Source organism: Apodemus sylvaticus, chromosome 7, assembly GCF_947179515.1.
Source record: "Apodemus sylvaticus chromosome 7, mApoSyl1.1, whole genome shotgun sequence".
NCBI lineage: Eukaryota > Metazoa > Chordata > Mammalia > Rodentia > Muridae > Apodemus > Apodemus sylvaticus.
The window spans coordinates 63303666-63330213 of record NC_067478.1 but is presented as its reverse complement, the minus strand read 5'-3'; the positions used below and the strand labels follow the sequence as shown (position 1 = coordinate 63330213).

Genomic DNA, 26548 nt, shown 5'->3' with positions numbered 1-26548 from the left:
GAGTGGCAACTTCACATCACAGACATATATATAAAAAGTCTGTCATCCAAGTCAGTCTCCCTGAACCTTAGAGCCAAAGCCACAAAGCAAAAAGCTCTGGATTGAAAACCTGCTTCACCTCCCTTCCCCAGCGCAGCATAGGCAGCAGGTACTGTACCTGGGTAGTTCTGCATCATCACAGCAGGCATCCCCCGGTAGCTGGGGTGGTTGGGGTCATATGACTGGCTGTAAGAGTAGCCATGCATGTAGGGGATGTAGGACTGGTGCTGGGTTAGCGGGGAGGACACAGGCACATGGACACTTGGTCGGGGCTCCTTGCTCCCAAGGCGGGACTCGTCAGATGGGGGCAGCTTGCAGTCACCACTTGTGCTTTCCTTCCCGTCTTCTTTGGGAACAGAGTCCTTACTCCGGCTCCTGTCCTCCCTTAACTTCCGGTCCCGTTCCTCCTTCCACCGATCATCCTCTGACTTGATGTCTGAATATTTGGCAGGATAAACATATGTCCACATCCGCGGCTCTGTCTCCTGCAAAAACCACAGAATAGGTACCGAGTAGTATTATACATAAAAGGCCCTTTTCAAACCCAAGTTCTGAGTAGAAACATATTAACAGATCATTACAGCACCCAAGGCAAAGTGGGATTCTGACTTGTACAGATTTTGTTTACAAAAACAGTTAATTTACGCACTGAGGAGGAACTCTACGAGTTCAAGATGAGCCAGGAATACATAGCGAGACCCTGTCATGACAAAACAACACCTTCTCAAACCTAAGGAAACGAGATCCTGGGTGAGAAAAAGTAAAGCTACCAGTGGCTCTGTACAGAACCCGGGGCAGCTGCTCTGCGAGCACAAGGTGCGCCTGCCAAGATGCTTATGTTGCTTTGCAGTTATCAGTGTCCCGGGAGGAAAGGGAAGACCATGTGAATGTCTGCAGCAGGTGTGGGTCTCTGCAGAGACCATGAGAGAATCAGATCCCTGCAGCTGGAGTTACAGGAGGTTGGAAGCCATCTGATGTGGGTATTAGGAAGTAAACTTCAGTCTTCTGGAAGAATAGAACTACAGAGCCATCTCTCCAGCCCCATTAGTTTTAATTTTTAAATATTTATTTTAAGAGAATAGGGTTTTGCTAAGTATATGTAGCCAAGGTTATCTAGCTCAGTGTGGCTATAAACTCAAGATAATCTGTTTTAGCCTCTCAAGTCCTAGGATTACAGGTACGTGTCATCATAGCTGACATCATAAAATCATTTTTAAAGAAACCTGTTGGTTGAGTGCTGGATGCTTCCATCCCACAGAAACCATACAGTGGAACACTGGGCTAGGAGTCAAAATGTCCAGGTTCTTGTCTTGCTTTGCTAATGAAGGTTCAACTAACTGTTGACAAAATAAATTGTCTTATTAGTCATTCTTCTCCATTTAAGGTAAAAGTGCTTTTTAAAAAACATAAAATGTACATGTTTGCTAAAATTATACAACTCTCCTGCTAATCTCAATTATTATTATTATTTTTTTTGGTTGTTTTTGGATTTGGTTTTTTCGGCTAATCTCAATTCCGTGCTAACTAAACAAGAGACAGTGCTGATCGACAGGGCCAGAAAGTTTATTAGACAGCATCTCCACTTCCTTACATACAACAACAGTTACCTGTCGGTACCAGAGTATTGGATCCACCTCTGCCTGCCGGCCACACTCAGTGCCTGTCTTAGCCTCAGACGCCTCCTTGCCTAGGTGGCTGGCCTCCCCCAGCTTCCCTTTAAGGCCTTCAGGGGGCTGGCTGGGGAGTTTTGATGAGTCATCTAATTTGGGAATGATGACCGACTTGGCAGGATCAGTCCCTGGCTCCTTGGCTTTGCTGGGCCCTGACTTCACCAGGTCTGTCAGGCTGGGAGCCTTGGTGAGAGTTGGTGGAACTGAGGGCTTTTGCTTCCACTCTTCCTTGAGCGATGCCTCCCGCTCTTTCAGGCCCATCTCTGTCTTCTTGTCCAGTCCCCGCTGCTGCTGCTGCTCCAAGCTCTGCCGCTTCTGCTGGTCTTCGTACTGCTGCCGATAAGCACTGTTGGTGCTCAAGAGGTGTGTGTGGTAGCTCTGGTCACTGTAGCCATAAGGAGGCACGTAGGCATACTGGTTGTAGTACAGGGACTGCATGTACATGCTGGGCCGCTGCTGGATGACGGAGGGCTGCTGACTGGAACTGCTCAGCTCAGGCTTCTTTTCCTCACAGACATCATTCCTGACCTTCCCGTCTATGCTCTCAGGCTCCTCATCCTTTTTTGTCTTTAGGGCCTGGCCCTCCATTCCTGCCTGGCTGCTTGAGGTGAGAGCCCCTGGGCTGGACTGTGCATAACCTGGAGAGTAGTAACTTTCAAAGCCTTGGTAGTACGGTGAGTCTTTGCTCTGGGGCTGAGGGGGGAAAAGTGTTTTCTTAGCTCCTTCTTTACCAGGCGGCTCAGGGTCCTTGGACTTGGTGCTGTCCACCTTGCCCTCCCCATCCTCCCCAGCATCAGAGATGTCAGAGTAGGCAGGGCTACTGGTTTTGACCGAGCTGGCTTCAGCTCCATTCTGGGTCACTACGTGTAGGGGAGTCAGGGGTTGGGTTGGGGTAGTACTATCTAGGCGGCTGCTGCCTCCAATTGAAGGGCTGGGGGCATTGTCAGTGAAACTGTAAATCTTATCAGCTTCAGCCTTGATACTAGCTAATCGGCTTTGGTGGGACTCTGAGGAGCCATTCAGAAGGCCCTCCATTTTTATTCCATCTCCTGCTGATTCTCTGAGCGGGCTCTTACCTTCTTCTGCTCGGCATACCTTCCCAGGGGGCAGAGGACTTTCCAGGTCCTTTGATGAGTCCTTCTTTTTTTTGTCTTTCTTTTTCTTGTCCTTGGCAGGGGTCAGGGCAGGGTTGACTGTGAAAGGTTCTCCCATAACAGTGGGCTTGGGCTGAATGGGCTTGGGTTGGGGACTGTTGGGTACTGCCTGGACCACTGTGGTGGCCAAGCCGGAGGAGGGCCCGGGGCTTGCTGCTGTGAAGGTGGCTGTCTGGAACGTGTAGATCTGTTGTGGGGGGATGGCAGGGGCAATGGGGCGGGCTGATTTTAAGCTCTTGGATGAAATCTTTTCAGGTTTCAAACTGGAGGACTTTTTACATTTTTCTTTTTCCATACACTTCCTTTCTAAAGAGTCAAAGGCATCGTTGCTTGTTTCATCCATTACTGAGGGCCCCTCGTCAGAGCCATCATTGGATAAGGCTCCAGGGTCTGTGTCTCCCTCCCCACTCAATTTTTTCTTACAGAGGCCTTTTGTGCTGAATTTGCTTGAAGGGGAAGGGCTGTGAGGCTCAATAAGCCGAACTTTGGGGGTAGCTGAGCGGGCAGGGGACAAGGATCCTTTCTGAGAGACAGGCGCACCGTTGCAGCTGAGGTCTGCATGCAGGGCGGGCTCCTCTCCACATTCGCTGTCCCCATCAGCTTCCGGCTTGCTGTCATCATCTGTGTGGGCATGAGCTTGGTGGTACTTAAGCCCGTTAATGTGCTTGTACTTTTTGTTGCAGTTTGGGTGGGGACAGTCAATCAGGACTGGGGAGGGACAATTTCTGTCCACAATAGTGGGTTCTACCTTGGTCCCAGGGAGGGGCCCGGTGGCTGAGCCCATGGAATTTGTACGGACACGCTTGCTCCCTTTGGAGTCCTCTGAGCTAGAATTCAGCTCCATGTCTGAAAGAGGTTTGTTTTTCCGCTTATTGGCTGAGGAGGGGCTGGCTTTGACATCCTCAGCGGTGCTGCTGGCAGGAGGGCGATGCTCTGAGGAGTTCTGGCTACCCCGGCGGCCTTTGCTATTGGCTCCTGCTCGGGTCTTGCTGCTGCTGCTGGTCCCTTTACTCTCAGAGGCTGTGGCTGTCTCACTGACAGGCGTGTTGCTGTTAGGACGCATACGCTTGCCTCTTCCTCGACCGTTACGCATTTCCAAGTCACTAGTGGGGGAGTCACAGAACCTTGGAAAAGGACAAATAAGACAGGATATTATTAAGGGGAAAACACTCTTGTTTTTGTGAGGCAGGGCCTACCAGCATGAATGACACCCAGCTTTCTTTTTCTTGAAGCCCAGGCTGGTAGGAAGCTCACTAGAAGCCAAAGCTGGCCTCTAACTTGCAGCATTCTTCTGCCCAACTTCTGTCTTAGTAACTGGTTTCTTTTAGGGACCTGCATGGGACCTGCACTGAGAGGGAGCCTCCTAAGATGTCATTTGCATACTAGCTCTAGACTACTCCACCATACTTTTAGTTTCTCAAGCCCTAGAACACTGGTACTAACATTAGGAGTAAGGTATAAGAAGACATTGAAATACTGGTGGGTTTTATTGTACTTTTATTTTTGTGGTGCTGTTAGAAAATGAATCCATAAGGCTCATGCAATATCCTAGACCCACAATGTTAGCATTATCACACAGTTTGGAGACAAGGTATATACTCAGGGTTAGCCTCAACTCCCTAACTTCTAACCCTTCTGTATCCACCAGGACTGGGATTACATGTATATAGAACTATGGCTGCTTGAGATGTTAACTTAAAGATTAAAATGCAACTTGAAAGTAAGGCCAGGCCCAGTGATTCACACAAACCTGTAATCCCAGCACTTAGGAAGCTAAGGTAAGATGATTACCTTGGGTTTGAGGCAGCCTGGGCTATGGAATGAACCCTTGTCCCAAAGAAGGGATGAAGGGAGAGAGAGAAGAAGGGGGGAGGCTGGAAGAAAGGAAGGAAGGAAGGGAGGGAAGAAGGGAGGGAGGGAGGGAAGGAGGGAAGAAGGGAGGGAGGGAGGGAGGGAGGGAGGAAAGGAGGGAGGAAGGGAAGAAGGAAGGGAGAAGGGAAGAAGGGAGGGAGGAAGGGAGGAAGGGAAGAAGGGAGGAAGGGAGGGAAGAAGGGAGGGAGGAAGGGAAGAAGGAAGGGGGAAGGGAAGAAGTGAGGGAAGAAGGGAGGGAGGAAGGGAAGAAGGGAGAGAAGGAGGGAAGGAGGAGGGAGGAAGGGAAGAAGGGAGGAAGGGAGGGAGGAAGGAAGGGAGGAAGGGAGGGAGGGAGGGAAGAAGAGAGAAGAAGGGAGGAAGGGAGGGAGGGAGAGAGGAAGGGAGAGAGGGAGGGAGGGAGGGAGGGAGGGAAGAAGGAAGGAAGGGAGGAAGGGAGGAAGGGAGGAAGAGAGGAAGAGAGGAAGGGAGGGAGGGAAGGAGGAAGGGGAGGGAGGAAGGGAGGAAGGGAGGAAGAGAGGAAGGGAGGGAGGGAAGGAGGAAGGGAGAGGGGGAGGAAGGGAAGGAGGGTGGGAGGGAGGGAAGGAGGGAGGAAGAGAGGAAGGGAGGGAGGGAGGAAGGGAGAGGGGGAGGAAGGGAGGGAGGATGGGAGGGAGGGAGGAAGGGAGAGGGGGAGGAAGGGAGGGAGGAAGGGAGAGGGGGAGGAAGGGAGGGAGGAAGGGAGAGGGGGAGGAAGGGAGGGAGGAAGGGAGGGAAGAAGGAAGGGAGGGAGGGAGGGAAGAAGGAAGGGAGGGAGGGAGGGAGGAAGGGAGGAAAATAGATATAACTTGGGGTGATGGCTCAAGCAAGTGATACTAGCACGCGGGAGGCTTCAGTTTGTGGCCAGCTGGGCTGACCGTAAAGGTATAATAGTTCACTGATTATGTGGGAGTTCAGATTGATATAAACTGTACATGCTCACCTTGGGGGCGCCCAATCATGCCTTGTGCAGTCAAGAAGTGTACCTACATATGTCTTGTTTCTCCATGTCACATTTACCACCAACATCCCTGAAAACAAGAAGAAAGAAGTATGGGTGAGCCTGAGAAGCACTCTGATTCCTCCTGTTGAAGTTTAGTGCTAGAATGATAGGAGAGCCTAACACACCCAGATTTACGCAATCCTTTGTGTATGCTAGGCAAGCACTCTACTGAGATATATCCTTAGCCCTCCCTAGTTTTTGTAAATATAGTGTCAGGCTAGTCTCAAACTATCTAGTCAAGGGTGGCTTTGAACTCATGATCTTTCTGCCCCTACCTGCCGAGTGCTCGGCTTCTGTGTGTGCCTCCAAGCCTGGCTTAATGCATTTATTTTAGCTGAGTTAAAATACTTCAGCGCATGACTTATGGCAGTTTATATATTCCTTGTTGCTGTTACTGGTGTGCAGCTTAGGTTGTTTGATATATTTTTACTTAAAAAAAAAAGACTTTTTTTTTAAAATCATTTTTTGTTATGTGTCTATGAGTGGGTATGTGCACATGTGACTTCAGATGCCTAATGAAGCCAGAGGCTTTGGATTCCCCTAGAGCTGGAGATGGTTGTGAGTCCCCTGATGTTGGGGATGGGAACTGAACTTGGGTCCTCTAAAAGAGCAGTATGTTCTCTTAACCACCACACTTTTTCTCCAGTCTCACTCTTAAATGATGCCACAATAACTTATTAAAAAGGGGGTGTGGCTGGGGCACGAGGCAGAGTGCTCCTCTGGGACACATGAAATCCTGGTTCTATCCCTAGCACCACATAACCCAGGCACTGTGGCAGAAACCTGTAAGCAAAGCACTTTGAGGGTGGGATTAGAAGCAATGTAAGTTCATGTTATCCTCAGTTATATAGCTAGTTCAAGGCCAGCCTAGGATACATGATCCCCTGGTTCCTCACTCCATTCCCCAAAAGGGAAACAAGGCTTTTGAAGATGCAGCACAATATTCCTAGATTAAAAAAGCAATAAAACAAAAACAAAAACAAAAAAACCCAAACCAAACCAAACAACAACAGCAATGAAAAACCCAAAAACCCAAACACTGAAATCCAAGCATGGTAGTGTACATTTGTAATTCTGACATTTGGGGGATGGAGACAGGATGATCAGGGGAGTTCAAGGGCCAGGTGATCTACAAAGTGGGCAATAGGGCTCCACAGAGAAACTATCTTGAAAAACAAAAATGAAGGGGGTGGGGTTAGAATGTGAGTGCTAAAGATTAGCCTGGTGCTGCACTGCTTCCCTAGCACATGCATGGCCTGGATATGATTAATTCTTTGAGAGAGAGAGAGAGAGAGAGAGACAGACAGACTGCCCGTGTGCTGACCTAGAAAGACAGTAGTGTATATGGAACAGTGTGGCATGTGGCATAGTAGTTTCAATTAAGGAAGAAAATATATTTTTCATTATATATTTATTTGGAGGGATGGGGCACATGGTATGAATGGAGAGGTCAGAGGACAATGTGCAGCAAAAAGGTATCTCATGTCATCATGTAGGTTCCAGGAATCAAACTCAGGCCTTTGGGCTTGGTGGCAGGCACCCTTACCCACTGAGCCATCTCCTAGGAATGTCCTTGAATGTCCTAAGAAGGAAATGTGAGCCTGATCAACAGTAACAAGAGGGATACTTCATTAAACTGTATTTTTACTTTAATTTCCTTATATGTACATTTAGAAGTTGAGGGTAAGCAGAAAGTGCTCTCAACAGCTCAGTCCCTACCGTTTTCCTTAACTGTAACTTTAATACCCTGGAATAAAATTTTGTAATATAATTAGATATTTCCATCAGCTTATTTACCGGTGGCAATTAATGATATGCAGAAATTATTTACTTTTGCATTATGTTTATTAACCTTTTTTGGCTTCTTAGTTAACAGTTTTATTTTGTTTTTGAGTTACGGTTGTCAAACTCAGACCTGCTCATTATATAATCAAGTCGGTGAAGGGTAACCTTGAATTTATCCTTCTGCCTCCACCTCCAAGTACAGAAATTACAGGCATGTGCCACTATAAACCTGTGCTGGAGATCAGAATAAATAGACATGTAATGAAGAAGAAGAGAAGGAGAGGAGGGGAAGAGGAGGAAGAAGGGAGGGGGAGAAGAAGTAGAGGAAGGAGAGGAGGAGGAAGAGGAAGAGGGAGGAGGAAGCAGAGGCAGAGAGAGCTGGGTGAGACAGTGTACGCTTCTGAGTCTCAGCACTTGAGAGGCAGTCAGAAAGAGCTCTGAGTTCCTGGGTTATGCAGGGAGACTCTGTCACTTCACCCTCCAAACAAAGTAGTAGTAGTTCAGACTGATGAGATGGTTCCGTGAGTAAAGGCACTTGCTGCCAAGACTAATAATCTGAGTTAAATCCCTGGGACCCGGATGGTGGATGGAGAAAAACCAACTCCTTTAAATTGTCCCCTGACTTCTATAAGTGTGCTGTGGCTCATGCATACACACAATAGATAAAAATATAATAAGTAAAAGACCAAGGTCATTCTCCACTAGAAGAGACCATGCCTAAAACAAAACAAAACAAAACAAAACAAAACAAGAATTGAAATCAAAAACTAAAGTCCAATAAGGGTAAATATTTTATTGAAAGACTAACAAGTCAGATCCTTGTGATTCTAGGATGAGCTAGCTATCTAATGATTTACTCTTTTCATTACTACTTTCTTAGACTACCTGTCTACCTCTCCCTTTACCTGTGATGAATGACATGGAAGGCTGCAAGGAGACAGGTATTCAGAGGGAAGAAAGGAGAGGATTCCTATTCCTTTTCAAGACCCTGGCTTCTTAAGGGAATGGACTATCTTCTACGAGAGTAATTGAACTAAATTTTATTTATTACCAGAGAGAATTCAATTGGGTGTCTCCCCTTAGTGATAGGCTTTTTGCTTAGTTTAAACAAGAATAGTGCCTGGCGGCTGGGCGGTGGTGGCGCACGCCTGTAATCCCAGCACTTGGGAGGCAGAGGCAGGTAAATTTCTGAGTTCGAGGCCAGCCTGGTCTACAGAGTGAGTTCCAGGACAGCCAGGGCTACACAGAGAAATCCTGTCTCGTAAAAACCAACCCCCCCCCCCACCACCAAAAAAAAGAATAGTGCCTGGCATGGTGGTACTTTAGTCTTAGCAGAAGCAGAGGAAGGCAGATCTGAGTTATAGGACAGCCATAGCTACACAGGGAGACTCTGTTAAAACAAAACAAAGAAACAAACAACCCCAAACCCAACAGTGTCCATTTGTTTCTAGGCAAGGTAAGTCTCAGTCAGGCAGGTATCATATTCACAAAGGTGGACAAGCACAGCTTCACAGAGAGAACAGACACACAAGAGGATGGATGCTATTTCTATTCTTGAAACAGCTGGGGGGCTGGCTCAGTGGTTAAGAGCACTGACTGTTCTTCTGAAGGTTCTGAGTTCAAATCCTAGCAACCACATTGTGGCTCACAACCATCTGTAATGAGATCTGATGTCCTCCTCTGGAGTGTCTGAAGACAGCTACAGTGTCCTTTCCTCACTGTGCTCCCACTCCCATCTCCCCCTCATGTATGTACTAGGCATCAAATTTAGGGTTTCTCTGTATAACAGGCTGTCCTGGAACTCAGAGAGCCTCCTACTTTTGCCTCCTGAGTGCTGGGATTAAAGGTGTGCGCTACCACACCCGGCTCACTCTGCACCCTTAGCTGTCCTGTACAAGAAGTCTAATTCCTTAAGAGGAACAACTGATGATTGTGTAAACTAGAAAGCAGGGGACTTGGGGCATGGACAGTGAAAATGTGGGCTGAAAAAAGTTAATAGAACTGGATTTCTGTGGTTGGGTAAGAGCCAGCTGCCCTGGCCTGCTTCTCTGCCCCTGAAATCTCTTGCTAATTTCTTCCATTTCATCTCTACCATAACCACTGGAGGGTGAGCCCTCATTAACTCACTTAAAGACTATTTTAACATCTTTGAATTAGAGGCCTATACTGAAGACTGCAGGCATCAGTGCTATTCGCCCAGTTAGTAAGCCATTGTTAGATTCATCTACTTCGCAGTTGGCCAACACATAAGTGATTACTTACACTCCATCACATGCCTAGTACTACTTGGAGACTTAAAACAGAACAGAGATACAGGGCTACTGAACTGAAAGCTTCATTCTATTTTCAGGGTACAGAATGGATAAACATAAAATCATTGTTAAGACTGAACAACCGGACTGGAGAGATGGCTTAAAGGTTAAGAGCACTCACTGTCTGCTCTTTCAGAGGTCCTGAATTCAATTCCCAGCAACTACATGGTGGCTCACGACCATCTATAATGGGATCTGGTGCCCTCTTCTGGCCTGCAGACATTCATGCAAGCAGAATGCTGTATACATAATAAACCTTAAAAAAAAAAAAAAAAAAAAGACCGACCAATCAACCATGAAACCAACTGGCTAGATCCACTGGAATACATTAGTACCAGCTGCTCGGAAGGCTGAGAAGGGCCGTGTGAGCCCCGGAGTTCAAGGTCAGCCTATACAATGTAAAGACACCTTTATCGTAAATCAAAACTAAAATTAAAACAGTCCCTCAAAACAACAAATATATGTCCCACCCCAAATACATGCAAAGGGGTTTGGCTTAGCACAGCACGTACAAGGTCCTGGGTTTTATTCCTAATACCAAACCCCACACTGTATTCTATGTATTCTGGTAGCCACGGTCTGTGGCAGACCAGAGGAAGAGGGGAGTAGGAGACAAAGCATAAGAAGAGATCATGCTTGGGGCTGTGGCAACAGAGAAGAGGCTCAAGGCTTCCTCAAGAACCCATTTTAAACAAACTCTTGTGAGTTGTTTCCGGATTTGGGGTTACTGAATTCAAATAAGTCACATAAAGAAAGAAACTTGTTTTGTTTGAGACAGGGTCCCACTATGTAGTCCTGACTGGCCTTGAACCCAGAGATTCACTGGTCGTCAGTGCTGGGATTGATGACATGCACCACCACACCAGATGATTTGTTTTTATTTTACGTGTGTTTTGCCTACATGCATATGCATATATACACACACACACACACACACACATACACTGTGTGTGTAACTGTTGACCATGGAGGCCAGAAGATCATCATCTCAGATCCCCTGGAATTGGAGTTACAGACAGTTTATGTTACCTTGTGGGTGAAGGAAATGAAACCTTATCCTCAGCAAGATCTCTGTGTCATCTCTTTAGTCTCTAAGACAAACATTTTGACTTTTGTGCTGATGTTCACAAATAGTTCCTGACAGATGATCCTCCGCTGTTTTTTATTTTTTTATTTTTATTAATGTTTAAAGTTAACATAAAACATATATTTTCCAAATCTGGTAAGAATATAGGCTGTTTTCAGCTTCCATATCACACCCATGCTTGATAGCCTCAGACCTTTTCACATGTAATATATATATTGCTGGTATATATTCTTGTAAGGTGCATATTATTTTTAGTTAATGTCTTTCCTCACTGAGCCATCTAGTCAGCTTGTGATCTCATTATTGTTTTCATTTTATTTCTAATTTTTGTTTATTTTTGAGATAGCGGTTAGGGGAAGTCTCAAGGACAGCCCAGACTAGCCTTGAACTTGCTAGTAGCTTTGAGGTTCTGATCCTCTGTTTAAATCCTCAAATGCTGGGATTATTATAGGTTTGTACCATCATGCCTGATTTGTCCCATTTGTGTGTATATGTGTGTTGTGTATGTGTGTGCGTGTGCACCACGGCACAGATGGAGGTCAGAAGAGTAAGTTTTCTCTACCTATGGGTCCTGGGGACTGACCAATCTATATTGCTATATTATATCTAGTTTGTAATATCTATACCCATCATTTAATAATCAACGATTAATGATAATTGTTCATAATTATAATAAAATATCCATAGTTGGTGGCTATGAAAAAATATAGCAACAAAAGTCTTGGTTTTCGAGCTGGTTCAGCAAGTAGGAGTGCTTGCTGCCCCATGCCTGAAGACACAAGTTTGTATTCTAACACATACATACAAAGCCAAGCAAGGCCAAACGCATGCCTGCAACTCCAGCACGACGGGCGAGGGGATGCTGAGGCTTGCTGGCTGACAGCCTAATGCCTGGTTCAGCAAGGGGCCTCTGTCAAGGTGATAATGTGACAGTGACACAGTAGGACATCAGACGTCCTCCTGGGCCTTAGACACGTGTGTAGAGATAACTGAGCCTGTGCACACCATACAAACATGCTCATGTATGTGTATGTGCATACTAAAACATGGTCTCTCATGTGTCTTATATTACAGCTGGAATAAATACACACACAAATAATGACAGGCTTTATGCACACAGAAAGACAGGGTAAAAATACCTAAGTGAGTTATACTATATCGTGACATATAGAGTTAGAGGATATGCTGTTAATAAGAACTATGACAGTGAAGCTATAAAATAGCATTTGAAATGTTTTTAGACTTTTCCTCTTTTGTGGGGGAGCAACCATACCATCATCTCTATCTCTAGTTTCAACACTTATAAGAGGTAAGGGTTGATGAGAAGGCTCACAGGGTAAAAGTACTTGCTGCTAAGCCCAATGACCTGGATTTGAGCCCTAGTACCAACACTGCAGAAGGAAAGAACTTGCTCTTGTAGACTGTCTTATACCTTTATGGTCACACAACAAAGCGAGTAAATACATGTGTAAAAAAAGAAAAGGAGGGGTAATCTGTACAATCCATTAGCACCTCGATGGCTCTGCTACCGAGGTCAGAGCCCTTTTCTTCCCAGTCTAGAAGAAATTGTGGGCATTGTTAAGAAGTTAAAATCAGAGATAGTGTACACAGTAGTAGCTAACCAATATAGTAAGTTAAAGCAACATTCTGCATGTGGTTTTTAGAATGTTTTTATTCTTATTGTGTCTGTTGGCACACACATGCCATGGTGTGAGGTCAGAGTTTCGTACAGTCTGTCTTTCCTTGCACCCTGTGGGTCCTAGGAATCACACTCAGCTCAGCAGGTGTGCACGGGAAGGGCTTTCCTGGCTGAGCCATCTCACAGATGTGTGTGTGTGTTTCTGAGGCTGTGAAGGTAGGGCTGAGCGATTCTCTTTCTGCTTTCACAGGGTTCATAATACAGAATGAAGGAATGGAGAAAAAAGAAGCAGATGACATTAGCACAGGCTGTGCCTCCTGACCAGGTCGGGAGATGAAGAGGGTGCACTTGGGCAGCTGATGACTATTCTAATCAGTCCAGGTAATGAGGCACCTTAAAGACTTGTAAGATGAGTTTTATTTTTGAGACGGGTCTCACTGTTTATCCCAGATAGGTCTCAACCTTACGATTTTCTTGCCTCAGACCTCAGACTCCAAAACAGTTGGGATTAAGGCCTGCACCGCCATTTGTTTTTAAACACAAGGTCTTTTTTTTTTTTTTTAAATTAAAGACAAGGCTACTTGATGTAGCCTTGGCTGTCTTGGAACTGGTTATTATGTAGATAGATTAGGCTGGCCTCCAACTCTCAGAGATCTGCCTTCCTCTGTGTTCCAAGTACTGGGATTAAGGCGTGCCTCACCATACCTGGCAAGACTAGTAATAATCTTCATTTTCAAATATTTGCTGTATGTACTTGATTTTATCTACCCTCATCCTGATTATTGTGGAAATCTGGAGAAAGACTGAGACCCAAGCTTCCCAGTCACGTGTGGAGGGGTGCCCAGCCGAGGAGGCACTGTGGGCACATTTGATATTAATGACAAATGCTGTAGGTAGTGTGGAATGATGACAGGAACCAAAACTGACTGGGCCTTATGTTATGATGTTATGACAAAAAATAAAAGAACAAATCTGAGCCAATCATGCAGTGAATGGCTCTATCTCCAGTACTTAAAAGAGAGACAAAGGAGGAAGGGTTAAGAGCTAAAGATCAGTAACCCTGACCCACATAGTGAGTTTGAGGCCAACCTGGGCTACAAAGAATCCAGTGGCACATACCTTTAATTCCAGTACTTTGGAGGTAGAGGCAGGTGTATTTCTGTGAGTTCAAGGCCAGCCTGGTCTACAAAGTTCCAGGACAACCAGGGCTGCACAGAGAAACTGTCTCAAACAACAACAACAACAACAACAACAACAACACAAAAAACCCAAAAAACAAAAAACCAACCAAACAACAACAACAACAACAACAACAAAAACCAAACCAAGGACAACTAACAACGCCTGTAATCCTAGCAATCAGGAGGTAGATGAAAAAGTTCTAGGCAAGGCCGTGCTATATAAATAGTGAGATTGTCTCAGAATACCACCACCAGCACCAGCACCACTACCACTACCACTACCACCACCAAAAACAAAACAGAAACAGAGGTCAGCAGGAAGAGGCAAGCATGATGACATGAGTTTTGAATCTGAGACCTGCAGGGTAGGAGAGAATTGACTAAGGAAAGTTGCCCTCTGATTTCTGTGTGTACACGAGAGTGTGTACACACCTATGATCTCCCTGTCTCTTATCCAGTGTGCTTGATTGACAGTATTGTGCCACAACACCTGGATTCAAATATTAAAAAAAAGGGGGGGGGCAAGGGCAGTGTTGCATACCTTTAACCCCAGCACTGACCTGGATTCAAATATTTAAAAAAAAAAAATGGGGGCCAAGGGCAGTGTTGCACACCTTTAACCCCAGCACTGCGGGGGCAGAGGCAGGTAGGTCTCTGTGAGTTCAAGACCAGTTTGGTTTACACAAGAAATTCCAGGAGAGCCAGGGTTGTTACACAAAGAAACTTGGACACAAAACAAAACAAAAAGCAGCTAAACAAAAACTTTAGTTTTATTAATTTACTTGTGTGGGTTTGTGCAGGCACCCACCAAGTTCAGGAGGAGGCACAGAGTCCCCAGAGCTGTAGCTTTAGGAAGCTGTGAGATGCCTGTGGACCAAATTCAGGTCCTGGGCAATAGCAGTGTGTACTTGTAACTGCTGAGCCATCTCTCCAGCCTCACCGGCTTCAAGTTCTTGATTTTTATTTATGTTGGCTGCGAGACAAAATTTGTTATATATTTTGGGATAATTATTCATCTTCCTATTCCAACAGCTATCAACCTATGTCATGACTCCTAGTGTGGTGGTAGGGGTCGAATGACTGGCTCAGTGGTTAAGAGTGCTGACTGCTCTTCCAGAGGTCCTGAGTTCAATTCCCAGCACAACCATCTGTAATGAGATCTGATGCCCTCTTCTGGTGTGTCTGAAGACAACTACAGTATACTCACATATAAAAATAAATAAAGGGCTGGTGAGATGGCTCAGCGGTTAAGAACACTGACTGCTCTCCCGAAGGTCCTGAGTTCAAATCCCAGCAATCACATGGTGGCTCACAACCATCCATAATGAGATCTGACCCCTCTTCTGGTGTGTCTGAAGACAGCTACATTGTACTTACATATAATCAATCAATCAATCAATCAATCTTTAGCCAGGCAAGGGTGGCCCACGCCTGTAATGCCAGCAATCTGGGAGGCAGAGGCAGGCAGATTTCTGAGTTCGAGGCCAGCCTGGTCTACAGAGTGAGTTCCAGGACAGCTAGGGCTTCACAGAGAAACCCTGTCTTGAAAAAAACAAAACAAAACAAAACAAAACAAAACAAAAAACAACCCAAAAAAGCTATCAGAGGATATTTAACCTTGAGAACACCTTGTGGTGTCTTCCTCTAAGTAAACAAAGACCTCAAAACAAAGAGGAAGGGATCTGTTTTCTTTTCTGTTAAAAGAAAACATATGTGTATGGGATCTCTGGGTGACTTTGTTTCTTTCGGGTTTTTCACTTTGGAGCATGGGGTGGTTTTGAACTCAAGGCAGTCTTCCTGCCTCAGGTTTATGAAGTATAGGAGAACAGAAAGAGCCACCACACCTGGCTTTTATTTTATAAATACCAGTACTCATCACAAAGCAAAACGAAATACAGTCAAAACTTTTCACTTAAAAATAAAAAAGGTAGCTGGGCGGCGGTGGTGGTGCATGCCTGTAATCCCAGCACTTGGAGGCAGAGGCAGGCGGATTTCTGAGTTCGAGGCCTGTCTGGTCTACAGAGTGAGTTCCAGGACAGCCAAGGCTACACAGAGAAACCCTGTCTCGGGGAAAAAAAAAATCCATAAATAAATAAATAAAAATTAAAAAAAGATACCCTAGAAAGCTCTATTTGCTTAGCTGGCCAGAGAAATAGAAAACACTAAGCCTAGCTAGCATCAGTGGCTGGAGAGAAGATGGCAGTGCTGATGCTCACACACACACACACACACACACACACACACACACACACACACACACACACACACGTCAGTTATCATTTAGTGCTCTTTTGTCTCAAGGTTATAAATGCTGTCAGTTTTTATTTCCTAATAAAACACCCTCTCCTTGCCTTTACTTCATTTTGTTCTTTTTTTTTTTTCCGAGACAGGGTTTCTCTGTGTAGCCCTGGCTGTCCTCGAACTCAGAAATCCACCTGCCTCTGCCTCCCAAGTGCTGGCTCACCTTTACTTCTTATAGAGATCCTTCTAGTCATAACATGATGATCAGAATCCCATTTACGATGTCTGTGTTGTTCCAATTCCTTAATATTCTTTCATGTGTATGGATGACTTGCTTATACATATGTCTGTTGTACCACATACGCACATGTGTCCTTGGTACCCTTGGCAGCCAGAAGAGGGAGTCAGGTTCCCAGGGTCTGGGTCTGGCTGTTGTGAACTGCCTCATGGTTGCTGGGAAGTGGACCCAGGTCAACTGGAAGAGCTTCCAGCTCTCCAGCCTCTTTCTAAAGAAGAATAGCTGCAAATCTGTTTGCCAGTGTCAAGAGATGAGATGAGGAAAAGGAGAAGACAGCCTAACAAAACCTTTCCTCCCAACCAACATCAGTGACAAGTTTTCTGGTTCTCCTGTGACACATAGGAAGAGGAAGAGATTACCCAGTTTCTGGGAACCAGAGCTCTAGCCCAGCCTTGGCTTAGAGCCAGGAATGCTGCAGGTTAGGACTCAGGAGTTGGATAGGAGACTCCAGGAACCACTACTGCAAAAAACCCAATAGGGAAACAGAGGAGCTGCTTTATCGTCCATAACTATCTCTGGTAAGTTTTAATCTAATATTCAACTTTCATATGTTATTAGAGAATGGACACATTTCTGACCTCATTCATTCTCTCCCTCCCAATTCCTTCCCTTTTGTGATAGGGTCTTACTCTGTCACAGGCTGTAGCTTGAACTCACTTTGTTCTGGCTTAGAGATTTTTGATAATCCTCCTCAACATCTTCAATGCTGATATTAGAGGGGGGAGTCACTATGACTAGCTAATATTGTAAGGCTTCTTTTTTATTTTACCATTTATTTATTTATTTTATGTATATGAGTACACTGTAGCTGTACAGATCATTGTGAACCATCATGTGGTTGCTGGGAATTGTACTCAGGACCTTTGCTTGCTCTGGCCCTGTTCACTCCAGCCCAAAGATTTATTATTATATATAAGTACACTGTAACTATCTTCAGACACACCAGAAGAGGGTGTCAGATTTAATTACAGATGGTTGTGAGCCACCATGTTGTTGCTGGGATTTGAACTCAGGACCTTCGGAAGAGTAGTCAATGCTCTCAACTGCTGCTCCAGCCCTATACTCTTTTTTTTTTTTTTTTAAAGCAGGTACTTATAGGATTATAATGCAGCAACTACCAGACACTGCCATGATTCAGGGCAAAGTCTAGTTTCAAATTTGTCTACTGCAATTAAATTATTAGACATAGCATTTTTTCATGCTATAAATTCTTTATGTGTAAATACACATGATTTATTAATTTTTCCTTTCATGTATGCTCATGTGTGTGCACATGTGGATGGAAACCAGAAGATACCCTCTGGCTCCTCAGAAGCCATCCACCTTGTTTTTTTTCCTTCCTTCCTTCCTTCCTTCCTTCCTTCCTTCCTTCCTTCCTTCCTTCCTTCCTTCCTTCCTTCCTTCCTTCTTTTTTTATTTTTATTTTTCAAGACAGGGTTTCTCTGTGTAGCCTTGGCTATCCTTTTAGTCAGAGAGATCCGCCTGCTTCTGCCTCTCAGTGCTGGGGTCAAAGGCCTGTGCTGCTACCACCCTGCCTCACCTCCACCCCTCACCAAGCTTAATTTACATAAATTCAGGGGAGAGAACCTGGGTTCTCAACCTTGCATGCTGGTCACTTTAAATGATGGTGACATCATCTCCAGGCCGATATGCAGCCACAAACTCAAATTAGCTATATCTCTAGGTTTTTATCTCATTTATTCTGGCAATTCATCCATTTCAACTCATGAGTCTGTGAGAATCAAATGGATAAATCTTCCAAACTTATAAATCTAAAGGTATAGGCTCCTGTTCCTTTACAGAAGATTATTTTCCTAGAGAATCTTCACTGTCCAGAAGTCCTTTACTAATATCCTTAAAGGAAGTCCCTGAGGAGATCCAGGAAGGCAGTTTGGGACATCGTCTACAGAAAGGCTTCAACTCTATGGAGGGTGAGTAACAAAGTTTTTCTGCACAGTGGAAGCATGTGAAGATCTTTTTTGTTGTTGTTGTTGTTGTTGTTGTTGTTTTTGGATTTGTTTTTGTCGAGACAGGGGTTCTCTGTGTAGCCCTGGCTGTCCTGGAACTCACTCTGTAGACCAGGCTGGCCTCGAACTCAGAAATCTGCCTGCCTCTGCCTCCCAAAGTGCTGGGATTACAGGCGTGTGCCACCACCGCCGGCTGCATGTGAAGATCTTAAAACTAATTAACAAAACATGGTCTTACTCTTAAAATTTTGACTGAAGCTAACTGAGTAAAACTAACAGTATTTTGCAATCCCTGCCTCTATATTTTAATATACACAGAACCTGGAAATACTGCTGTAGAAAATGGTGTCATTAATATAGCTTACCTTCAAATTTAGAGCTGATAGAAAACAAACCCCCCTAGCCTCTTATTTCTAGAATCTTCTCATTTTGGAAAAGGTAAAGGCCCCAAAATATCAAACAGCCATTACTATTTTTACTTGAGCATCTAGGCTGAAGAGTTTAGAAGCAGAAAAAAGAAGCCGGGGGTGGGGGTGTGGGGGTGGTGGGAGGGGTGGGGGGTGGAGGGGGTTGGGGGGTGGTGGGGGCGCACACCTGTAATCCCAGCACCCTGGGAGGCAGAGGCAGGCAAATTTCTGAGTTCGAGGCCAGCCTGGTCTATAGAGTGAGTTCCAGGACAGCCAGGGCTACACAGAGAAACCCTGTCTTAAAAAAAAAAAGGGGGGGGGGGGAAGGCCAGAGCACAACAGCTAAATGTAACTTCTCCCCACTGTGGATGGTCTGACAGCTTCTGGAAGAAGACTGAAGATCTTTGTTGTTGTTGTTGGTTTTTTTTTTGGGGGGTTTTTGGATTTGGTTTTTCCGAGACAGGGTTTCTCTGTGTAGCCCTGGCTGTCCTGGAATTCACTCTGTAGACCAGGTTGGCCTCGAACTCAGAAATGCGCCTGCCTCTGCCTCTCAGAGTGCTAGGATTACAGGCGTGCGCCACCACTGCCCAGCTCAAGACTGAAGATCTTAGAGGCTTCTTCCCTTCTTCCTTTCATTTCTAAGTGTTCCCACTGGGCAACCTGGCAGAAGTGCATGAAGATCAGGTCACACTCCCTTCCCTCCTTACACTGCATGTCCTCCCTACTCTCTTGCTGAAGCATAAATACACTGTTGCCATGGCTGGAGGCCATCCTATCAGCTGGAATCTTTCTCTGAAAATCCCTAGAGAAGGGTCATAGCGCAGTACAATGGCTTTGAAGAAATAGTTGCCTGGAGTTGAGATGGACTCACACTGTCCACAGCTTTACTGCTTTATGACCTAGCAGGAGGGCTCAAGGTGACAGCACGGCTAGGGCTAGCTTTCATGGACACTTTTGCTATCTTTTTTTCAGCCAAAGCTGAGAACAACAGCAAACTTCGGAAACCTATTTCTCTTTCTGTAACCTCTGTGCCACAGTTTCAGGGTTTGTTAAGAGAGCAGCATTCAGTGGAAACAGCAATTCAGGGGAGCAGCAATGTGCAAAGAGGAAGGCAGTCGGCTAGCTGGGGTCTACAGGCAGACAATCCGCCCTAGGGCCTTGGGAAGCCATAGCTCTCCGTATCACACACAGAAGGACCATGCCAAGTTTCCATGGTAGGAAGAGGAACTATTTCTAGACATCCTTCCTTTCTCCAAACTGTGATAACACTTACAGCTCCTGTTAGGGACTAAATTGTGCTTCCTCCCAAATATATATTCCAATTCAAGGTACCTCAAAATAGCATCTTTGTTGTTTTGAGACAGTTCATACAACCCATGTTGGCTCTGAATTCACTATTTAGCTGAGGCTGACTTTAAACATCTACACATCCTGTTTCCAATAGCCAGTGCTAGAATTCAGCAGGACACCACCACTGGCTATTATTTGTAGCCTTATAAAAAGGGGACTCTGGACACAGACACAGAAGCAAGATGGCGAATGAGTAATACCTCTGAAGGCCAAGGCACACTGTACTGGCTGGTTTTGTGTGTCAACTTGATCCAGGCTGGAGTTATCACAGAGAAAGGAGCTTCAGTTGGGGAAGTTCCTCCATGAGATCCAGCTGTGGGGCATTTTCTCAATTAGTGATCAAGGGTGTAGGGCCCCTTTGTGGGTGGTGCCATCCTTGGGCTGGTGGTCTTAGGTATCTGACACGAACTCTGTCTGTGACTTGCTCTGACCCTCTGCCCTCTGACTGTCAGCCCAGCTCTCAGTAACTACCTAGAGCATAAGCAGAAGGGTGAAAGTTCGAATCCTCTCCAACTAACCTGTGGATTCAATGTCACCCCAATCAAAAGTCATAGCAGTCTTTTCATTAAAAAGTCACAAGCTGATCTGATGTTTATGTGGAACAACCAAGGTGACCTTAAGAAATACCACCCAGCTAGAGAGAAGACTCACACTACTGGGTGTCAAGATTTACACAAAGGTAGTTAAGCCATGGAGTATTCACGGAAGAAGGAAGACAATGAATGCAAAGAGAGCCCAGAAACAGCTTCACAGCATTGCCCCAGTAAGGTGAATGTGCCTCCTCTGTGTAGTGCAGGAAATGGTAGTGTTTTCTATGAGGTGCTGAACCAATTATGGACCCACAAGATTAAAAAACAACCTTGACTCTCAAGTCAAACCCTAAATAAAAAATTAGCTATAAAAAACAAGGTTCTCAGTGGAAATTTAAGAGATTATCTAAGACTACACAAAGCTGTTAAACATGACACACACAAAAACCCACTAATAACAAAAGGAAAAATAAAGACAAATCAGGTTTAATAAAAATGAAGTTTATATGCATGAAAAGATTAACAGAAAAGGCAAGACAGAGAAGATTTCTATAACACATCTGAGGTGGACCCATGACCAGTATACACAAACTATAATCAATAAAGATAGGCAACCTAACCTAACAACTGACAAAGGACTTAAGAGAATCATCACAGAAGATTTACATAGGTCAGTAAATACAAGACGAGATGCTAGACTTTACCATTCTTCAGGAAAGTGCAAACTAACAACTCAGTGAGAAGCCACTGTCCACTAACCAGAAGGACTCAAATAGCAAGCATTAAAAGAAAAGACAAATGCTGGCTAGGATGCAGACCACTGCCATCCTAGCATGTTAAAGCACTGGGGAGGCACTGGCAGGCACAGTTCAAGGCCAGCCTGGTCTACAGAGCAAGTTCAGGGACAGCCAGAGCTACACTGAGAAACCCTGTCTGGAACCCTGCACCCTCCCCTCCAAATGTAAACTAAATTACTATTTTGGAAAACTGGAAATATACATTATATTTAGTTATATGTATACCTCTGACCCAGTATAGCTAAGAATATGCACATATAATATTTCCTTAAAGAAATGTCCAAGAATTTCCATAGTAACTTTTAAAAAAAATAATAGATCCGAATCAAAAAATAATTAAAAATGCTCATAAACAACAGAGTTTGTTCACACCATGGGACACTTAAATAAAGAATAGAGTTAATTATAGGTCAGGTGTGCTAGAGCATACCTTTAAACCCAGACCCGAACAGATAGAAGCAGGAATATGTGAATTCCAGGCCAGCCAGGGCTACATAGTGAGACCCTGTCTTAAAAGTTAACTAACTACATGCAACAAGGCTGAATCTCACTGGCGTAATGCTGAGCAGCTCAACATCAGAAAGTACATACTATAAAGACTTAAGCATGCGAGCTTCAAAATGGGTAACAGCAACACACCACAGTAGCAGTCAGGCTGTTGGGAGGGAACCAGGGGGCCTTTCCTCATCTTAGGTCCCAGTAACACAGGGTGTATGTGTCAAGCAAGTTCAATGATCTATACGCATTGGTTCATGCACATACTATCACTGTTCAATGCGACCTGCTGGGTTTATGACTCCTATGCACTAGTGAGGTCTATGACAAAGCAGGCAGTGGCAGATCTGTTCCTCAGACGATCGGCCCCCAGCAGCAAAGCAGCCTGGCATCTGATGTGACAGCACATCGGGGAGAGGGAAGGAGTCTTTCTTCTGTTTTTAATCCATTCTTTATCTGTGCTGATAATTGATTTAAGAGATTTTAAAATGTAATTCTAAGGAGAGAGCTAACCACTGGAAAACAGGGAATCTTGGTAAATGATAAAATGATTATTTCATGTACTTTAATGTTAAATGACCTGTGAGTTCCTTAGAGGTGTGGGTGTCTGACCAAGCTGGTCCCTCAGTTACTTTAGGGTTAAACATTACGTTTGACTATGAGCACAATAGGAGTAGATTATTCTATGGTCTTTTAGGCTTTTAAAGGATATCCTTAAAAAAAGAAAAATACAGAAGAACTGGATGGGGGTGGGGTGGGAGTCTACTCCACTCTTCCCAGCAGCCTTTGCCTTGCAGCTTGTTGCTCTGGAGAAGGCCATGAAGGCAACAACGGGAAGGAATAAAGGACCTGACAGGAGAAAGGACCGGGGCAGGGGATTAAACAAAAATTCCTTAAGCAAATAGGGAGACCTAAAAACGACACACTTTCTATGTTTTCCTAATCCTGCCCCCCATGAAAGTACATGGGTCTTGTTTCTCACTATAATTTAACTCAGAAACAGAGGCCTGAATGCCCCTAACAAAGCCTAAGCCTTGGCAGACACATCGTAAGGCTATTTAGCAATGCTGTCCCATGCCAGGAGGAATAAGCCACCTACCCACTCTATCCTGGGGAAATCATCTCCAGCTGCTTAAATTATAAAGTTGATGCCCTGTGATGTCTTTGTTCCATAAAGCCTAAGGGAGAAGGGCTAATGAGGAATCAGAAGGGGAGGAGAACCACCTCTAGTTTCAGATGGGAAAAAGAAGGGAATCAAGAGATGAGAGGGAAAGCAGGAGGGGGGAGGAGGGGCGAATCAAAAATCAATTCCCCCCCCCATTAAGAAACAGTAACATGTAGCGGCAGTGTGGGGGCAAAGCTCTGCCTGAACTGGTTTAAAACTGCTGCACTGGGAGAAAAGGCTGGTTGCCAAGATTGTTGATAGCTTCTGCCCATCCCTGCCACAGCAGCTTTCCAAGTGGTGCAGGCCCAAGACTTGTTTTTAGCAATGTGGGCACTAAGACCAATGAATTCGACATCTAGGTTTCATTACAAAAAAACCTGACAAGGACTATGTTGTCTTCTCTCCCACACAAATGAACACAGAACATAAACACTGAACTCTGGAAAGAGAGCACAGATCACGAAGTCCAGCCATCTCCCTTTAGAAAGGGGACAGCAGAGCACAGACTAGCCAAATGAGCTTATCAACAGAGCAAGAGCACACTGAGGCTCTGCAGTTAAGTCAGGGCTAGGCTAGTGCTCAGCCCAGGTCATTAACAACTGCATTTGTAACAGGCTTCACACACCTCAACACTTAAGCTTCAGCCACTAAATGACTCGTAAAGGAGATCATTGGTACAAAATGGGCATGTGTTCCATATGATCTGGGGAATTTTCAAAACAACTTTACCTATTCGAAAGCCTATAGCCTGTCCACATGCAAGGTCTGCCTGTACTCTGCAGGCATATGTCTGTGGCATGGTGGTGAGAAGAGGTGGGTTAAACTAAAGGAATGTCTTTTTCCTTTGAAGATTAGTACTCTATTTTGTAATTCATAAAATAAAACTCAGAAGAGCCTATGAATCAGTTCTTTATAGCTTTAGGATTAACTATATGATAGTGGAGACAGACTACAATCCACTCAGGTATAGAAACACATCATGCCCCGAAGCACCCTGGGAGGAAGCTGTTAGACTGGAAGAATGTGTTGACTGCCCCCCCCCCTATTTTTTAGTGTGGGAGGGGTGGGAGAAAGTAGGTATTGATTTGCCTAATGTTTCCTCTGTGGGGCTGCTGTTGCCATGTAGTGTGGTCTGTTGCTATGAAGATTTGTGGTGCCAGACAATGGCTACTGGGCTTTCTTGAGTCTGGCTACTATGCATAGGCTAAGTAGTGGGGAAAGCTTGGCCACTCCATACAACCTTTCTCCAGATGAGAGCTGCCTAAAGCAATACTGAGGGCCAGGCGATTCATGTAAGGAAAGCCAGTAGCTAAGTACAAACACTGAAAATTCAGCATCTCACAGCTTATACACAAACACTCCTACACTGGAATCACAAAGGTTAATGACCGTTTTACAAGAGTCATGGCGGGCTCCTTCCCCTTTGAGAAGGTTAAGGACTCACACACATCAGGTCTGTAAGAGAGGGAGCACTAAGAAGCAATGGGCAATTTTTTAGGAGTTACACAAGCAAGCTAAACTTCCCAGTGGAGAAAAGGCCAACCCATAGACAAAAGAGCAAGACTCAACCAGAGGGTCTGAAACAGGGCCAGAAGTTGCCTAACAGAAGCTGTAGAACAGAAGTCACCATCGGTCTGTATAGATGTCAGCTACTTATTAGTCCGCACTATTTTCCTCACAAAACCATTGTTTGTTCTTTAACAAACAAACAAACAAATAAATAAATAAACATAATCTGATTTGATTTTATTGTGGGAGGATGTGACAGGGTGGGCACAAGCTACCCAGCGCCCGTGGAGGTCAGAGGACAATGTCAGGATTTGGTTCTCACACTGTGGTTCTGGAAACTGAGCTCCAGCTATCAGGCTTGATTGTGCTGAACAGCATAATTGATGCTGTTTTGTTTTCAAGAACATATACTTCCACATATGTAAATGTGTGTGTGTGTGCGCGCGCACACACGCACATACACATACCCTCCAAAATTGTAAGCTATTAGCAATATTCAACTTTTAAAATTAAATTTTATTTATTTATGCTATGAGACAAGGTCTTGCTAATTTAGCAGCTTAAGCTTGCCTTGTATTTGCAATTCTTTCTCCCTCAGTCTCCCCAGTGCTGGACCACAGCATATGCACATATCTGGGTTTCATAAGAAAATTTTAATACATTTTTATTCATTTTTAAAGAATGAATATATAAACACACACACACACACATCCCTATTGCTATCTTCAGAGAAACCAGAAGAGGGCATTGGATCCCATTACAGATGGTTGTGAGCCACCATGTGGTTGCTAGAAATTGAACTCAAGACCTCTGGAAGAGCAGTCAGGGCTCTTAACCGCGGAGTCATCTTTCTAGCCCCCCACAGTTTTGTTTTTAATAGCAGAATTTTAAAATAAAAATTTCAAAGGAACTCAGCACATAAATCACCCACAAGTAGAGATGTTCTGAGAGGCAGTGGGAAGGCAGCAGAGCCAGGGAGGGGTTGCCTACTCAACATCCGTTCTTTTCTGTTTCTGAGGTTTCTTCATACTCATGCTTCTCCAAGTACAACACCCCTGAAGCAGATGGCTGCAGTGGGCGCTGGAGATAGGGCTCAAATGTTAAGAGTACTTGTTGCTCTTGCAGAGAATCCAGATTCCAGGTCCCAGGACCACATGGAACTTATCATCTCCCACAACAGGGGAGCCAATATCCTCTTCTGACCTCCACAAGCACCATGCACTTGGTCCACATACATACACGCAAACAAAACACTTATTTTCACAGAACAGCAGCAGACCAGCTCTAGGATTACCAAATTGGTTTTTCAGACAGAAGAGAACAGTGGATTGACACTTTGAATACCAATTTGAGTAAATATAATAAAATATTCTTGAGTTCTTTCTGAAGATATAGCTAACAGCTGGAAGACAAAAACTTTAAAAATGTGTAATACGGACTAACATCAAGGGTAGGAATTGACAACATTTCCAAGGAAAGCCTGCTGTGGTTGAGGGTGAAATGACACCCACTGGCTCATACATCTGAGCACTTCGTTCCTAGCTGGTGTTGCTGTTTTGGAAGGTTGGGGAACTTTCAGGAGATAGGCCTTGCTACAGGAAGGGTAAGCCTTGGCTTTTCACAGTCGACCCTCCTACTTCCTGTCCACCCTCTGCTTCTTGAAAGACACAAGGTGACCAACCGTGTCATGCTCTTGCCACCAGCTTCCCGGCCATGACTATATCCCTTTTAAAATGTAAGTCCCCCATCCCCACAAATAAGAATATTCCCCATCTCCCTGAGGTTGCTTCTTATCTGGTTACAGCTATGAGAAAGTAACCAACTCAGTGTCAAAGGTCACAACAGTAAAGGCAGCCCCTCCTCTCACCACAGCACCAGTTCTTGTGTGAAGCACAGATGGTAGAGACTAACGCCTCTGGCTTTGCATTGATGTCGAAAAGGACAAACTATAGCAACTTCTGGAATTCTTATCTAAAGTCAGCTTTGCAAAAAAATCATTCTAGATAGCCAGGCATAGTGATTCATGCCCAGC

The 26548-nt window shown here is 44.8% G+C and overlaps 1 protein-coding gene across 3 annotated transcripts in view; it reads right to left on the bottom strand.

The window, feature by feature from the left end:
• Window positions 1-26548, bottom strand: part of Znf609 (zinc finger protein 609) — a 141783-nt gene that overhangs the window by 8612 nt on the left and 106623 nt on the right. For all 3 annotated transcript variants that reach the window (XM_052187995.1, XM_052187996.1, XM_052187997.1), the window contains 3 exons: window positions 5694-5781; window positions 1647-3987; window positions 158-524 (listed from right to left, as the gene is read on the bottom strand). In XM_052187995.1, the coding sequence (XP_052043955.1) occupies window positions 158-524; window positions 1647-3987; window positions 5694-5781 (2796 nt within the window). The remainder of the gene's footprint in view (window positions 1-157; window positions 525-1646; window positions 3988-5693; window positions 5782-26548) is intronic.